General features: G+C 36.8%; 1 protein-coding gene and 1 long non-coding RNA gene across 3 annotated transcripts in view; one reads left to right on the forward strand and one right to left on the reverse strand.

The window, feature by feature from the left end:
• LOC105468097 (uncharacterized) overlaps positions 1-18,077 on the forward strand; it is a 73,850-nt gene that overhangs the window by 28,300 nt on the left and 27,473 nt on the right. The gene's annotated exons all lie outside the window — the stretch shown is intronic.
• The window catches only part of LOC105468103 (desmoglein 4), a 39,643-nt gene that overhangs the window by 21,344 nt on the left and 222 nt on the right, over positions 1-18,077 (reverse strand). Inside the window, exons 2-8 of the mRNA XM_011718080.3 lie at positions 9,913-9,948; positions 7,850-7,981; positions 6,135-6,290; positions 5,636-5,780; positions 3,853-4,019; positions 3,481-3,615; positions 2,088-2,273 (exon numbers count right to left, since the gene is read on the reverse strand). Coding sequence (XP_011716382.2) covers positions 2,088-2,273; positions 3,481-3,615; positions 3,853-4,019; positions 5,636-5,780; positions 6,135-6,290; positions 7,850-7,981; positions 9,913-9,948 — 957 coding nt within the window. The remainder of the gene's footprint in view (positions 1-2,087; positions 2,274-3,480; positions 3,616-3,852; positions 4,020-5,635; positions 5,781-6,134; positions 6,291-7,849; positions 7,982-9,912; positions 9,949-18,077) is intronic.

An 18,077-nucleotide genomic window follows, 5' to 3' on the forward strand; every position in this document is an offset into this window, starting at 1 on the left:
ATTTTTAGTAGAGACGGGGTTTCTCCATGTCGTTCAGGCTGGTCTCGAACTCTCAACCTCAGATGATCTGCCCGCCTTGGCCTCCCAAAGTGCTGGGATTACATGAGCCACCTCGCCTGGCTGATGTTATTGTTATTTTAGAAAATATCCCAAATCTTTCCTTGGTCTATAAGTAGGAATTGAAAAGCTTTTTTGGTCAAGGGCCAGATAGTAAATGTCCTAGGTTTTAGGGGTCATATCATATATAGTTTCTATCTCAAGTATTCAAATCAGCCACTTGAGTGTGGAAACAGCCATAGAAAATATATAAATGAATATATGTGACTGTGTTCCAATAAAACTCTTTATGAAACAGGGGATAGGTTAAATTTGACCTCCAGATCATAGTTTGCTGACCTCTGTCCCAAAGCAATGTTTTCCAAATAGAAAGGCCATGATATACTCTTTGAATCCTTGTGTTCACTTAAGAAATTATAAAATATGTGTATTCATTTGGATGACAATCTTATATATAAATATTTTTCATAATTTTGGTGGCCAGCTCATAAGTTAATATACCATATGATTTCAGTGTGTATGGTTGTGCGTTGATGGTAAAGTAGTAATACTAAAATTGCTCAGATAACTTGAGAAAGAAAAGAGAAAGCCCCAATGAATAAACGATATGTTTGCATCCAGAAGGCTAAATGGTTTCCTAACACGCTATCTGAAAAAACCTCACAGTCACTTGATGATGTGGTTTGGGTGTCTGTCACTCACAAATCTCATCTTTAAATGTGATTCCCAAAGCTGGAGGCGGGGCCTGGTGAGAGGTGATTGGGCAGATCCCTCACGAATGGTTTAGCACCATACCCTTGGTGATAAATGAGTTTTTGCGAGATCTGGTTGTTTACAAGAGCCTAGGACCTTCCGCTTCTCTCTTTTGCTACTATCCTTGTCATGTGATACACTGGCTCCCCCTTAGCCTTCCTCAATGATTGTAAGATTCCTGAGGCCCTCACCAGAAGGACATGTCAGCACTTTGCTTCCTGTACAGCCTGCAAAATGGTGATTCAGCTGAACCTCTTTTCTTTATAAATTACCTAGTCTCAGCTATTACTTTATAGTAACACAAAAACAGCCTATGTGCTTGAATAGAGAAAAATAGTAACAAAACTGAATAATCACACTGTAAATTCCACAATCACACTGTGTAGCAAACTAAAAATATGTGTGTACATATATGTCTTAATACATGTTTTCCCGGCTATAAGTGTTATGTTGTTAAGCAGCAATTTCCTTTGATAAAAAATAACAATTTCCCTCATTACGTTAACGTTAATCTGAATCTTACTGGTTTGTGGTTTTATTCATTTCTAATTATACATTTTTCAGTTTTATCATTGTCTATGAATTAAAAGCAAGTAATTAAAGAAAAATTAATCTATAGAAAAAAAATCAAACCTGGTATTTCAGTATGCAAGGTTCTCAGGGGATCGATTCCAGCTTCACTTCTCTGATCTGACTTCTCATTACTTCCCTACTCGAATGCTCCACTACAGCCCCACGGGGTTGCTCACCATGCCCTGAACATGCTTCATGTTTTCTCACTCTGCGTGTTTCTTTATTTTATTACCCACATTAGCAATCTTAGCTATAATATCTTGCTTAAGCCTTATTTCCTGCATGAAATCTTTTCAGACAGATCTAGCTCAGAAGGATCTCACCATTTCATATCTCATTCATTATTTCATATTTCATTCCCTTGGCAATTAATTATGTTTCATATCATGACATCTGTACTATTTATTACACTGTGAACTCCCATACATTGTCTAATTTGGGGGTGCTTACCTTATCTTCATAAGTAGATGCTAGACACTGTCAGAACAAAACTGCCTTCCTATTTTTCTAGGTAATAAATTTTGTGTTGCTAGCTAGGAGACTCAGACTGACACGGTAGTTACTTAGGACCCTTGATATAAGCAATATTCAAAGTTATGAAGTACTTTTTCTGAAGGCAGATTCTATTCTGTCTCTAAGGTCATTTAAAACTTCTTTGGAAGAAAATATTGCAGAAGAAAATATTGCAGATCCTTATACTGTACCTTGACAACTTTCAAAATGCCTTCATTGGTTTGTAGGTCTGTTTGGATATCGAACCAATTCCCATCATTTCCAGAGAGAATTAAATATTGCGCCAACCAATTATCGGTGCCTTCTTCATCAAGATCAATTGCTTGTAATCGTAACAGTTCCGAACTTAAACAATTCTCTTCAATACTGGCTGAGTACTAAAATGCGGGGATCAATTTTGTAGTCAATGAATTTTCAAAAGAAGAAACGTACTTAAGAACACATAATTATTATTTAAAATACTAACAACAAACTATGTCAATTATTTTTGCACCATTATTCAATGCCCATAGTCCAATCAGGAAAATAAGAATAAAATGATTACAAGATAATAAAACTGACATTCATGTGCTGTATGTAAAATCAAGATCAAATTAGCACTTCGTCTCTTTTTCTTTTCTTTCTTTAATTTTTTGCTTATTGTTAATTTCTTTATTCTTTTAGACAGGGGATCAGATTTTTTTTCTGTAAAGGGCTGAACAGTAAATATATTAGATGTTGTGGGCCAGAGAATTGGTGTTGTAACCCCTCATCTCTGCTGTTGCAGCACAAAGCCCCCACAGACAACATATAAAGGCATGAGGACAGCTATGCTCTCTAATAACACGTTTTTTGTTTTGTTTTTGTTTTTGTTTTTGTTTTGAGACGGAGTCTCGTTCTGTCGCCCAGGCTGGAGTGCAGTGGCCGGATCTCAGCTCACTGCAAGCTCCGCCTCCCGGGTTCATGCCATTCTCCTGCCTCAGCCTCCGGAGTCGCCCGCCACCTCGCCCGGCTAGTTTTTGTATTTTTTAGTACAGACAGGGTTTCACCGTGTTAGCCAGGATGGTCTCGATCTCCTGACCTCGTGATCCGCCCGTCTCGGCCTCCCAAAGTGCTGGGATTACAGGCTTGAGCCACTGTGCCTGGCCTTGTTTTTTTTATTTTGTTTTTAAACTGAAACAGACAGCAAGTCAGATTTGGCCCTGCTGGTTTGGATTTTATGCTTCTTTATGCTTAGAGATGGAAGTGGAAGTTCAGAATGTTTGGGGCTCTAGTAGAATTCATTCAGCAAATCATGAGGCAGATACAAAAACATTAATGTTGCTATGTTATTCCCAGAATTAGATCAACAGATTTCTGTGTTTCTGTGAACAGAGTATACAGAGTAGACAGTTCGTTGCTTTTGCAGAGAAGGCTTGTTGGGAGTAGTGAGTCAAAGACCAACATACAATTTGAAGGTATATTACTATACCTAAGAAATTCCAAAGTTTCTACAACAAAGTTGAGTATGTCCATACGTAGGACAGAACCAGGCTCATGAGCCAGCATGAAAGCAAATTGATTATTGACACTTATGGAAAAAGGGTGATAAGAATACAAACTTACTGAGGTTTTCTCTAAGGTGGGGAAATTATCGTTGACATCTAAAACCTTGATTCTACAGTCACACTCAGAAGACAGTCCATCTGCAGCTCCATCCCGATCTGAGCCTCTCACAACTAGGTTGTACATACTGTGTTGCTTAATCAAGATGAAAAAGAATGTAAGACTTAGGTTTGTCTTGAATAGAATCTGATGCATTCAATGCCATTATTTCTCTCCTCCTTTATTTATATAATTAAGCTTTTAATTTTTATTAAAAATGGATTATTTTCCTTCCCTCCTTTATGTTGGAGTAAGGGTACACATAGATCATTTTATCTTTGTCTTTTCAAAATCGGACTTTTTATTTCTTTATTCATTCACAGAAGGCTTTACCTCCCTGTCCAAGAAACTGGACATGGTGCAGACCTCTCCAGTGTACCTATTCAGAATGAACATGGGTGCACCTGACGGCTCCTGAGAGACGATCTTGTAGGCAATTTTAGAATTCAGATGATTTTCTTCATCTGCATCTGTGGCACATAATTTTACTACCAGTGCATCTAGAAATAGAAATGGGGGTGGAGAATGGTAGGGACTCTTAGAATAAATTCAGCAAATCATAAGGCATAAGAAGACAGAGTGATTGGTCTTCTCCTGAATTCTCTCTGTTTGAGTTTTCCATGGGAATATAGTACCATAACTTTCAGCTCTACCAGTGATTACAAAAATAATTGTGGTTTACTTTATAAAACCTTTTACTGTTTTAAAAGTACTTGCACTCCTTAAATGATTAAATGCTAAATTAGTAGCAAAACATAGTTCTCTTTAAAGCACGAAGAAGAAGTTCGATAGATTCTTTATCAGAAAGCTGAATAAACAGATTTTTATCTGTTTTATTTTTTGCCATGGTCTTGTGAAATGATTTTCAAAAGCCTAATTAAGATTATAGTTTAATTAAATGCAACATTGTAATTATTTATTGAACACCTATATTCTTAATTGCCACTTATCCAGAAAGCAGATAATTACTCTTGGTTGCACTGGAAGACAGCACTTTACCAAACAGTCACAAATATATAATTATTGAAAAGAAGACTTGTCTGTAGCAATATAAGGAGTTCCTAATTACTCATAAGTAGAAAGAATAGGTATCCTAGGCAAATCCCCAGGGACATCAATCTACAGGACAGATTTTTCAGAATTGTCAGGTCCTTGATGTTCTTTTGCTTCCTAGGCAGGGGGACTTGGTTGTGGGTTTCACTTTCTCTTCCTTCACCAATGTTATCTTGAGGCGTGTTCATGAGGAATCAAAGGACTTTGGTTCTACTAGGCAAAATCTCTTTGCCTCTCTATGGGAGGACCATTCTAGTTTAAAAAAACATTTTGTGTTTATCTGCCTTTTCTCCTGAAATTTATTTTTCCTATTATTTTCCCCTAAATTTGTTTAGAGGTATACGGGCAGACATAGATTTGAAAGGGAAAGGGACATTAGAGGATTGGGGAACAAACCGATATTCATGTGCTGGACCTAAAATCAAGGTCAGAAGGCAAAGGGAGAGGAGAGACAGGAAAGTAGCCATATAAGAAAAGCATAAGCATAGGAAGGAAAGAAGTTCAGGAGAACTAATATAAAGGAAAGACAGAGGGTATTAGAACTGGAAATGGAATTAAGTGTAATGGAAAAAAATGAAAGAAAATGAGAGAATAGAATGTAGTTTGCTATGTAGTCTGTGAAGATCAATGATTAACCTTAGTGAATGATCTGATGGGTACAATTGCACGTGCTTGCACCATCACGCTCTACCTGGTGTGGGTCAGCGAAACACTTTGAGTAACAGACCAGAACAGAGCCTTCTTAAACATTCCTGGTTTATTCCTCAGTTTGCTCACTTGGATTTAGTTGTTCATGTGCCCAGTAACAATCTCTAGGGAAGGTGCTGAGCACCTGCTAAATTGCTGTAGGGACCTTCCGCAAGTAAGAAGATATTTTATTTTATCATTTTAGACATAGATTTCCTTTTCTAGCTCAGTTATAAGTTAAAATATGTGGGGTTTATTCAAAATACAAGTGTGACTTTTCCTGTCCTTTACATTTCCTGTATGTCAGTCTTCTAAAGCTTTTGACCAAGAGAAGTAGGTACGCTGTGACACAGAGAAGGAATGTCATTCTACTTACTGGCATCACTATTTTCTTCAATACTGGCTGTGTATACACTTTGTGAAAAGACTGGAGCGTTATCATTTATGTCCATAACTTTGACTCTAAGCTCAAGAGGCCTTTCTAAGTCTTCACCCCGTGAATTCAGAGCCCGGCAATAGATCTGTGGAAAGTTGGAAAAAAGCTGTCTTTTTCCACCAAAGGAATTTTAGTAACATGCTTGAAAATATATCAGAAAACAGGCAAAGAAACAATTTTTTTTTCCAGTGAATTCAGACTGTAGTACAGTCAAATAATTTAAATATGATCAAGACACTTGACTACATGTACATGCAACACACCAGAGAATCCTGAACTATAAACTTTTATTTTCATACTCTTTCCATTCCTTCAAGTCTTCTATTTGGGTTCAGTCTACCATGATTTATCAAAAGTAATCCATTATCTTAAGGCAATATTTTTTGAAAAAGGGAAGAAAACTCATATGAACAAATCAAAACATATGGCTATGACTTACCAAGAAAAGTGGAGTTATCTCTCTGTCTACCACTGAAGTGATGTTAATTTCCCCAGTGCGAGGATTAATGGTGAATACCCCATATGGTGGTCGATCGATCCCTACTCCAGAAATTCGGTATGTAATCTTCTGGTTCGATTCGCAGTCTGATCGAATCTACGAGAAAAATAGCTAGGGTTGTGATCCAATTTAGAGCAGATAATACTTAAGAGTGTAGTGGAATGAGAAGGGAATGGGTTTCTTAACCAAATGGGCTTTGGATTGAAACCTGGCACCATGAATTAGTCCTGTGTGATCTTGGAAAATTTACTTTACTTTGCCCAGACCAGCTTACAGTGGGGATAATATCATCTATCACACAGATTTGTTGCGGGAATTACGTGAGATAATGTGTACAACGTACACACTTGATGCTAGGTTTGTTATTAATAACACATTGTTCAATTCTCTGATTTTTTAGCATATGCAGAAAGAGCTTCACAAAAGAAATTACAATCTTTACTATTTTTTTTTAAACTTGTGTCATATTAATAAGTATCCTACCTAAGCTGGAGTTTGAGATTTAGTCAAAATGGTCTATAAATTGAGAATATCAGAGAACTATAATGGTTAGAGATATTGGTAATCATTTTATAAATGTAAACATACTGCACCACTTTTCTGCCAAATAGATTTTATGGCAAATATTCTGCCACATAGATTTTGCTTTAGTAGCTTTTTTATCTATTGCTGATAAATTTAAACTGAAACAGTTTTGAAATCTCACCTATATACTAAAGATAAGAGCATTCAGTAAAATAGTAAGATTTGTTACCCACACATTCACAGTCAAATAAAGATGCTGGAAATAGAACTTAGGTTATCTCAACTCTAATCCAAAGGCCCTTTTTGCATAGAAGAAAACTTAAGAACCTCCCAAAATGCAAAGATATAGAAAAGAATATGCAATATAAGTGGAATAACATAAAGCCACCACTATGAGTTGAATGGAAATAATAATTTAAAAGCATCCCTCCAATTTGAAAACATCTGAGAGAGAATAAATCTGTTTTCTTGAGCTAAGGTTGTATCTGTAACATCATTGCTGATGCTTACTACGTTTTAATGTAAAGCTGGAAGGAGGGAATTCTGCAGATCAGTTTACTGTTCAAGATCAAGATGCCCAGAAAGAGTGAATGAAGCTATTAATGTGAATCCCATCCTTCATGGATCAATTTATTACACATTCTTTAACTCTCCTTCCTTTCAGTAGGCATTATTTGTGAAAGTCTTTTAAGACTCTCTTATTTTCTGGGTGTGGAGATCTGGTGGGAACTTTTGATACTATCCTTACTTTCTCGGAGTGAATTCATCAAGTGCAGTAAACTTAGCTTGACTTTCTGGAGGGCCCATCTTCAGACTGTCATTAAGTGAATACACTTCCTATGACATTGACAGGCAATAATGAGCAGAACACAAATGGATGAACAAAGCCCAGTTGTGCTGGAGATCCAGCTCTTTTCTTCTAGAATCACTTGCCATTGACTGACCTGCCCCATGTCAGCCTCCCTGCACATGATATTCAAATCGTGCAGGGAGGCTCAGCAACTGGAGCAAATGACCACATTCTGTCCTCTAAAATAACTGTGGAGCAGTGAAGACTGCAAATCTTGGAAATATTTGAAAGTTTCCCTGCTCTGCAAAAGCATCTGTCATCAGCTTGCTTCGTCACTTACTTTGGCAATGGGGTTCCTCTTCGAGTTGTCCTCCCCTTCTCGACAGGCTGCGGCAAACTTGATCCACTCCCGCTTTTGTCTTCTGACTGTTTGCCATTTTGTAGTGCCATTTTCAATGTCAAATTCCTTCACCTTAAGAAAAATGGTTCGGGTGTCTTACAGTGTTCGAACAATTTTACTTAGAAAGGACATTTATTTAATATTGTAAGGTGCATTTGGAAGAAACAGTGATATTGAATTTGAAGAACAGAGAACGTTTTCATGAATTCACAACTCTGGATACATACAGCTTGGTTACCCCTGGCTGCCACCCCTTTTGGAATCATCTTGGTTCCAATTATCTGATTCTAGTGAAATAAATTTGATTAGCTACTTGAGGAGCTCATGATGTGCTATACTGTATAAGTTGGGGCAGTTTTCCTTTTTTCAATCTATCTTCACCATATAGGAGCCTTGCCTACCTAACCCTTCATTGAGCTTTCACCAGAATTTACAGTGTGCAGAGTTTAAAGATTATCATTGCTCCATGTATGCACATCCCATATAAAATAAAAGTTGTGCTGGTGAGTCGTGCTTACCTAAAAGAGAGAAGAGACTTTTTCTCTTCTGTTGATAAGGACACCACTGTGGCTAAGCACCCAAATATATTTTTGTGGAATTAGAAACATATTTTCAGTATTGGAGGAATTGATGATTCCTCCAATAATCCCATGGACACCTATAAGGCTTTGCAATGTTGTCATTTGTATCTGTGCTTGCTATATGGTTTTTCTTTTGTAGCCTTAAGTTGCTACTGTTGATGTATAGTTAAGAATTTCATACTCTTAATGAGATTAGAAATGTCACTACATGTGCAAGCATATGTGTATATATGCATAAACTATATATATGTGTGTGTTTATTTTTGTAAGTCCTAATGTACCCCCTGAAACACAGGTGATTATAAGTTTATTTAGGCTAAGCTTCGTTGAATTACCACTTTGTGGGAAGGAGGTGTTCTACTGAATGAAGCATATGTTACAACCAGAGTATTTACATTATTTCCCCATTTTGATACAACTTACTGAAATGTACCACCTATTCCCTATTTCACCAAAAAGATGAGAAAAGTAATTTTATTTTTTCCAATGACTTGAGAGGATCATAAGGAAAATTTAACTACAGTAATAAAATAAAGCTCTGCCAGAGATAGAGCACAGCAGCTCTAGTTCCTGAGTTCCACTCTAAATGGCACCAGATTATATGTTTTCCATTTAGTTGTGATTATACACTTTGAATGTTTGTCCTTTTTCTCATTGATGAACCATTAATTGTCTTTCTGTCTAATGTGTCTAAACAGTCTCTTCCCACTCTAAAGTGTCACTTTGCTTCTTTTTTTTTTTTTTTTTTTTTGAGACGGAGTCTTGCTGTGTCGCCCAGGCTGGAGTGCAGTGGCCGGATCTCAGCTCACTGCAAGCTCTGCCTCCCGGGTTCAGGCCATTCTCCTGCCTCAGCCTCCCGAGTAGCTGGGACCACAGGCGCCCGCCACCTCGCCCAGCTAGTTTTTTTTTTTTTTGTATTTTTTAGTAGAGATGGGGTTTCACTGTGTTAGCCAGGATGGTCTCGATCTCCTGACCTCGTGATCCGCCCGTCTCGGCCTCCCAAAGTGCTGGGATTACAGGCTTGAGCCACCGTGCCCGGCTGAATGTTTGTCCTTTTTCTCATTGATGAACCATTAATTGTCTTTCTGTCTAATGTGTCTAAACAGTCTCTTCCCACTCTAAAGTGTCACTTCGCTTCTTTTGCTTTGCTAGGGGTTGGAAAACATATAAATAAACTACTTATATAGTTTGATAAACAGGAGTTACTAAGACAACATGCTGTTGCAAACACATGCCTTAAGAGCATAGAGATTTGGGAGCCTGGGTTTTACCATTGCTATTTCAGTTCACCAGAGATTCTTTCTCTTAACTTTTATCTGGATAATTACAATTTCAAATATTCTGATTTTTATATATAACACATTACAAAATTCAGTTTTTGTTTTAATTTTAAATTGAGAAAATAATTTTATTATACATTACCTCAACAATAAATTCACTGTTTACTTCCATCACCACCTGTTTTAATAGAAGATACCACATTAGCATAAATCTGCATAATTTAGAGGAAGCCATGTCATAAAAACATTGACAATATTCTTTTATTAATTCACTTTTAAATATGCATTTTATTGATGATATGAAATAAATATGGCTAACACAAATGAATAATAGACTTTTTGCCCTCCAAATTATTTACATTTTAGGGAAGACAAACACGTAAGTCTACAGCAGGTTAGGATACCTCAGTGGGCTTGATGGAGGATAGAGAAGGCAACTCAAGTGATTCAAGTGAATTTCAAGAAGACTTCCTAGGAGAGTAGGGATTTGAAAGGGCTCTGCGGAATGAAGCTAGTTTCATAAGAGGAATTGATGAGGAAGAGCATTTCAGCCAGGGTGAAACAAGAACACAGTTGTTAAGGCTGTAAGTCAGCGGATGTTCCAGAAATGGTCAATAATATTTTTGCTGGAAGGTAAGGGAATGTATGAGGAGCTGTGGGAGACACAAGAATCTACATGCTACTGCCCTCTGACGCTCAGTGCCATCCATTAGAAAAACAGATGAATAAGTTCTTTGTCAGTTGGAATTTATTTTACTCCTAAAACTCCTTGAACTCTTATATCACCTTTCTATTGATGAATTATTCCTTCCATAGGTTCATCTACTGGAATATATTTTCAAGCTTCAAACATATTTTAATGTATTTTAAGATTTTTATTGAGCAGTCTAGCATACTTGTCTGTAATGAAAATACAGGTATGAATAGAAATTTTATTTTATTGAAATTTCTGTCATTGTGAAACTCTAAGTGTAAAGAAACATTTTTTCTCTGAATTGGATTAGTTTTACAATTATACTTAGCATCACAATTGAGCAAACAAAATGCAAATATTGAAATTTCAATGCAATATAATTAAATATGAAAAGTAAAACTTTATTGGAAATGCATTGCAAACACGGGGATGAAGTTTTAGAAAAATTAGTTCATAAATAAATATTACTTCTTATTAGAATTAAACAAGCTTTAGAACCAATTATATTTTGTCTGGTTTTGCCTTTCAGTTGTAAGTACTGGGAAAACTTGTTCATATTAATAGATGACACTGGAATTTTTTTTCTGGTAGCAGAGTCATTAAATTCTTAAAACTTATTCTGAAGTACATGACCTAAATCTATAAGGCAATTTATCATCAAAATGATTTTTTAATGATGTATAAGTTGACAACTCCTTTAGGTCCTCTTTTAATTTTGTTGAAGACAAATAATTGAAAACCATGACTTGCAAAAGGATTTGTTAAGTGCTTTGAAATTAACTCTCTTTCTCAATACTGATGTCAATATTTTCCATTATTCCTTAGTTTAGTGTTCCAGATAATTTCACAATCTATTGGAGTGCAACAGAATAATGTTTGCCATGGCTGAGAGGTGTGACTTTTTAAGGGGGATCTGGGAGAGAAGGACTAGCTTGATACCTCAAGTTCAGGTGCACACTGAGGTAGGTTGAGTTGAAGAAAGACTAGAAGTTGAAGATCTGGAAAATGCTAGAATAAAACTAGAGTTTTAAAGGAATATGCATTCAGCAAAATACGTGTCCCAATTTGAAGACTATTATAGCAACAATTAAGCTGATATCAAGTGTACATTTTGAAGTTCAATAATTTATAGTCCATAGTGGATATGTAGCCTTAAATTATAATTTGGCTTAATAAAAAACAATGTGTTTTGTCAAAAATTTCTTGAGACATGCGGGCATGAGAGCTCAGTAGTGTGGCTTTGGACAAATCCCCTGGTGTCTCCTTGTTTCAGTCTCTGATCCAAATAGAATGACCAAGGTGGAAGTGACAGGCACAGCAAACGCTCAGTACATTTGCAAAGAGGAAGGAAGAATGAAGGAAGAGTTTTCTTCTGTGATTTCAAGGGTGCGTTCATAGTGCCCCATGACGTCTAAAAGTACTAGTCTATCATTTTCAAGGATTTGAAAGTAGCCACATCAAGCAGACTTGTCTGTAGTTTAAAGGGATGAGGAGTTTTGAGTTCATTTTACCTTGGTCTTATCCTTTCTACAGAGCCCAGCTCAACTGAAGTAACTCTGAGAATTTTTGAGTATAAGTCCCTTTTCATCCTTTTGCTGTCCCTGAATTTTTTATTTTTAATTATTTTCAGGCCAGGGAAGTGGAACACGAGAACCCAGGGTTCTCATCTAGCAGAACCTGTGCTGTGCTTCCATAGTACATTTGTAGTATTTCTGCTCCCTGCTCAGCTGGTTCTAAGGATGAGGGTAACAGAAGTCACACTCTCCAAATCCTGTCACTTTATGTACAGGTCTCCCGGAAGGAACTTGCCAGGTATTACTCCCAGGCCCTGTGAAATCGTAAGCCCTATCAGGAGCCCTCACTTTCTAGGAAACACCTGTTAATAAGTGTTTTGGAAGAAGCATGGAATGACATCAGCCTCCTAAATTGCATAGCATAGTATAACTGTATGAACCTCAGTTAAACTGTGAAAAGTAGTCATGGACTCCTAGGTAATTGTGGAAATTCCTTGCCTACAAAAGTCTTTTTAAAATTTTTTCTTTTTTAAGACTAGTTAAGTGCAGTAGTGAGACAGCGGGGAAAGAATAGAACAAGGAGCTTGACCTGCAAGTGACTGTGGACAATCAGTTGAGAGAACTCACTACCTTTGGACCAGTCCAAAAGTCATGTTTTCAGAGCAATATGTGGTTTAGGCATCATCTGCTGATGTGGCTTGACCTGAGGCCCTGAGTAAAAGACACACACACAGAATGGAAATGGCTGAGCCAGTCATCACAATGGTAAAGTACTAGAAAAGGGAGTTGGAGGCACGTGCTGTTGAGGGAGCAAACATAACCCAGAGAGATGTGTGGTATCCTAAGTGTGTTACAGTCTCTCTGGGCGTGGTTGATGACAGTTTCCTGTTTCACTTTATTTTTGGATGTTCTTTCGATAGGTTGCATTAATGGCAAAAACTTGAACAGGACTTTTACTGGAAATATAAAAATGCTTAAGAAACTAAAATTTGGCCAGGCGCAGTGGCTCATGCCTGTAATCCCAGCACTTTGGGAGGCTGAGGCAGGCAGATCATGAGATCAGGAGTTTGAGACCAGCCTGGCCAACATAGTGAAACCCCATCTCTACTAAAAACACACACACACACACACACACACACACAATTAGCTGGGCATGGTGGTGGGTGCCTGTAATCCCAAGCTACTAGGGACACTGAGGCAGGGTAACTGCTTGAACCCGGAAGGCGGAGGTTGCAGTGAGCTGAGACTGTGACACTGGACTCCAGCCTGGGCGACAGTGCAAGACTCCATCTCAAAAAAAAAAAAAAAAAAAGAAAAAAAGAAAAAAGAAACTAAAATTTATGTCTGTGCTAATTTCTGAGAAAGAAATGAAGAATAAGACACAGGCCTAGAAAGAGTGACATGTTAAAACAGGAGGCAAGCAGGAAAACAAAAAAAGATATTGGGATGAATTAGGCAATGTAAAGGAAGAATGTATAGGGTTGGGCATTGGCCCAAAAGGGGAAGGGAGTCAATGCTGGCAGAGTGGAAAGAGTTTTGGGTTCACATCCTGACTGTCCCAGTTGTGAGCTGTCTGACTAATTTATCCCTTGAACATTTTTTTTTTTTAATTTGTAAGATTTACCTTTTGAGACTTTTGTAATCTCTTCAAATGGTTTTGTTAACTGTGAAATGTTTTGTTAATGTCAGGTGTTAGAATGGCAATGTAGTGGTTGGCAGCTTCAGAGAACCAACACCTCGTCTCAATTTGAAACAGTCGAGCTCTTTTTAAAGCTCACTAACCATATTAAAGTTGCTCATCAACATGTGGGTGGGAAATATATGATGAAGTGACTTGGTAAGAAAGATAAGTTAGAAACTAAATCCATTCATTCATGGAAACATTTTCATTGACAAAGCATGTGACAGACACTGTTCTCCATGTGCAAGACAAGTTTTGACCTGTAATAATATATATATTCCAGAGAGGAATAATAGGCTATGCCATACTCTATTGTCATCTAACTCTTAGAAAATTGCAGACATTTTTCTGGGTCTTGTTTTCTCTTTTAATACTTACTTCTAGAGAGAATACAATGATTTTATGTAAGATATGTAGACTCTAAGTCATATATGCTTCTTGCAATATTGGAATAGCTATTATTCTCTTACATTCTGAGTGTATTTAAAGTAGTAGCTACAGAACAAGGCTATTTTTTCATCTCTTTGACTTACCTTTTTAAAGTAAGTAGTCAGTTTTGAAGTCATCCGCATATGTAGGACCAACTTATTAATAAGCAGTTCTTGCCCAAATAATGCTTATAATAATAATTGAGTAAAGCAATTACCATCCTACCAGGTCTAAGGTAGAGTTGCCAAGTTCAAGCCTAATTATACCATTTTGTTTATAATTGAAGGTGTATCAATAATGGTGTTTTAGTTTGTAAGCCATGTAATTTTCTGCATAGAAAAGAAGGGCAAACATTTCTCATGCAAGTTATGTCTGAAGTTTTCCCTCTAGGCACTGTTGTCACACACCCTGTAGTCAGAGCTGCTTTCCACGAGTGAGGAATTCCAACCGTGCTCCCACTTGGGGAAGGGAAGGAAACATTACTGCAGCTTAAACAACGGTTTCGCTGCTCTGTAAGGAACTCCTTCCTGGATACTTAAGAACGAGAAAAGAGTCATCGGACTATGTACTCAGGATCCAGAAGCTCTCCCCCACGCAAAAAAGTATCGTAGAATCCCAAGGGCCATGAAATCTTTTTAGGGCAGGATTTTTATCCTGCGAGTCAATAAGTAGATATTCCTGAGAAAACGATACTAAGTTATAGGTCATGGTAATACCAGATATCTCTTGGGATATAGAACTTTTTTTGTATGAGGTTCTCACCATGAACTCTGCAGGAATTTGAAGGCAAAAAATATAAACTTATCCACTGATTTAAAATACATTTAGTAATTCCTTAGCCACTTATATCAACAAAACAATAATAGAGGTGATGTTTGCTTTGATGTAAACTTTGGGGTGATGAGTACGTTCTTTCTGTAATAAGCAGTACTGAAACTGATCATTTAAAGCAATCTAGGGTATTCTGTTTAGTACAAATATCAAACCAAATCAGATAAGGTGTTTCTCTCTCCATCATATTTCTGGAAATTTGCCTGACAAGTAAATAAAAACAAATTTCTGTTCCATGTTTTAGAATAACATATTTGAGTGCATATGAGAACTAAATTGATAAGTGGCGAAGTTAGTTTTAAATATGTTTTCAAATTTTGATGCCTGCTCTCAACTTGCAATGAGATAATAGCCATATTTAGCCACCTACCTTCTTTACTTTCAAGAATCAGACTATTTAATGGAAGTGTTTACATCTTATATGTAGCATGAATGGTCACCACACATAGAGAAAAATTCTTATCTGATAAATGGTTGTCTTTTATGACCTTATCAACTTTATATAATATAGGCCTCTTCTAACTAATAACTGTCCTGCCTTAAGTGATTCCTTCCTTATAAAATTTATACAATCTGTAGCATTACCTAAATCCTCAGATTCTCCAGCCAAATTTATGAAAACTATTTATGAGCCAGAAATGAACTTCTACTATGTAAGTATTCAGTGGAGATAATTTTAGAATTGCAGAGTTTCTACAGTAGAAGCAACTTAATAACATCATGTCTAACCATATATTCTCACATGGGATCAAAGGAAGCCCTGAGAAGGTGGGTGCTTTTGCCAAAGTCACACAGCCACTTTGAAGAGGAGCTGTGATTCAAACCCGGGACCTCTGAGTTTCGATTCACTGTTGATTGTCCCGCACCACCCTTATCTGTTTTATAGGAGAAGAACACGATAAGCATCCTTAGGAAGAAAATGCCAAATGACTCGTGATAAAATCAATGGCCTATTGTAATCTAGAGTTTTGAGTACCTTTTACTGGTTAGCCAGTCAGAACTTTGTTTAAAGTACTCTTTGCGGTTGAGATGTAGCTGACACAAAGTACCTGGGAGTCTCTGAGAGGCTGCCACACCCTCATTAGTGTAAGCTGCAATGATGCCCCGGAAAGTCTTTGATTTAGTTAATGAAGAAGGGGCAGAGTTCAAGTTCAGGAAATTAAAGACAAGTAGGCATGCCTACTTTCTTATAATATCTGTAACATCATATTGATTCTCCTTAAACAATTCTTGTATTTGTTTCAATTTTGAAACATGCTAGAAGTCTCTACCTCCCAATTCCAGATGTTATTGATTGATATGGTAAGGGATCTATTATACATGCATAAAGAAAAAATACATAAAGAACTTTTTCACAATTACCATGAAATGTCAAACACAAAGACTTCAATATCAATGAGGAGTAGGAGGAATTAAGTATTAAAAACACTAGTGTTACCCAGGAAAATAAATAAATACTACCAAAAAAGGTCCCAAGAGTCTGAAATACAATACTCTTTCAAGATCAAGGAGAGTAATCAACTCTTCAATTAAATAATATTATCATAAAACATGCCTGTGCAGAAGGCAATGGGACAAGATTTGGTGCTCAGAAGTGGCCTCTAAAATCTTGACACATACAGTTTTACTTACAGAAAACCAAAAGTTTATCTGAGTCAAAGCATGAAAAATTCAGAAGTGTAACAAGAGGTATATACTAATAACTTACTATTTCTATTGAAGACCAAGTTCGATTCTTGCCTCTTCTTTTAGTAACATTTATTTTATGCAGTAAATAAATCATGATCATTGTAACAGAATATTGCCCTTCTAGCTTGTGTTTTAAGTTTAAGAATATTTTTCAAAAATTGTCTTGTTTAATATTCTGTCTCCTAAACTCAGAGGATGCAATATTCTACCACTGTTCTCACGTTCCCTTTTGAGCTCAGGGTATGTGCCCTTTGGCAGTGTTTGGCTCCTGCGCTGCTCTTGAAGTTTAGATATGTGAATTCCAGAAGAGAAGCTCTCACTGTGCCTACTGGAGAACGACGTGCTCCCATCTCTCCCAGCCCTAGCTACTCTCTGTTTCTTACAACTGATGTTCAGAGGAGTCTGGTATAATTGCCACTTGCCTAAGAATAGGATGGGAATCATTTTCTAAGCATAGGTTGTAACACTAATGTGGATACTGCTGGGAGATTGAAGTGTGGCCAACTATAATGCATTTGTCTTAATTTGAAAAATTTGTACAATTCCTAATAATCCTGTCCTCTTATCTTCCCACTTATTTTTCTCAGCTATTTGGACTGAATTGTTCTATCATTTAATCATCAGTAGACTTAAGTCTAGTCTAGTATAACTAATTCTTTAAACAAAACTTTTCTAATTGAATTGGCAATAGTTTAGTGATTGGCCAACTGGAACTCTGTTCTTTGGAATTGAAATTATCTCTTTCTAGGGTAGGATACTTGCTATGCATGCTGCCTGTCTGGAAATCATGTCACACCTTGGGCACCCAAAGGTTAGAGGAAAGTAATATAATATCCAAAATGCCATGTTTACTGTAAAGAAATAAGTCATTTAAATATTTCTTTGCTGGTCTGTAGGAATGTATTAATAATTTGAGAAAAGGTTCGTCTTGATGGCTGGGCTTCATTTTTCTTTAGCAATATCTGACTGGAAAAAGTTTTCATGACTTAAATATTTCATCATTAGTTGCAATGTAATTTCAACATGGCTATCATTCCTCCACTTTGAAAGAAACTCATAGGGAAATAGCTGTTGAAAAGAAATGGGCTCGATTAACTTCCCTTCAAATTTAGAACCCATTTGCGCTGGGAGTTTTCACAGCAATCTATCTGATTTATTTATATGACCATAGAATATGAATTTTATTTCCAATTAAAAATTTTAAAATAGTCCTAGCACTTAAAGTGAAGTAGATTATGTCTCTGAGGGCATATAAATTTAATTCAGCCGGATTCTCACCCTGCTTCTCCATGGCACTTTGTTCCTCAAGGCACAGAGAGTTGTTTGAAATTAACAGAGGCTGGACTTCTAGAACTCTGTTTGTAGGAAGGGGATTAAAAATGGAATAAATCCCATGTAGAAAGCCCGATCACTGATAGAGACAAGACCTTGAGGCTGCATTTCCTTCCCACCTCTTTAAATTCTACTTA

Source organism: Macaca nemestrina, chromosome 19, assembly GCF_043159975.1.
Source record: "Macaca nemestrina isolate mMacNem1 chromosome 19, mMacNem.hap1, whole genome shotgun sequence".
Taxonomy (NCBI): domain Eukaryota; kingdom Metazoa; phylum Chordata; class Mammalia; order Primates; family Cercopithecidae; genus Macaca; species Macaca nemestrina.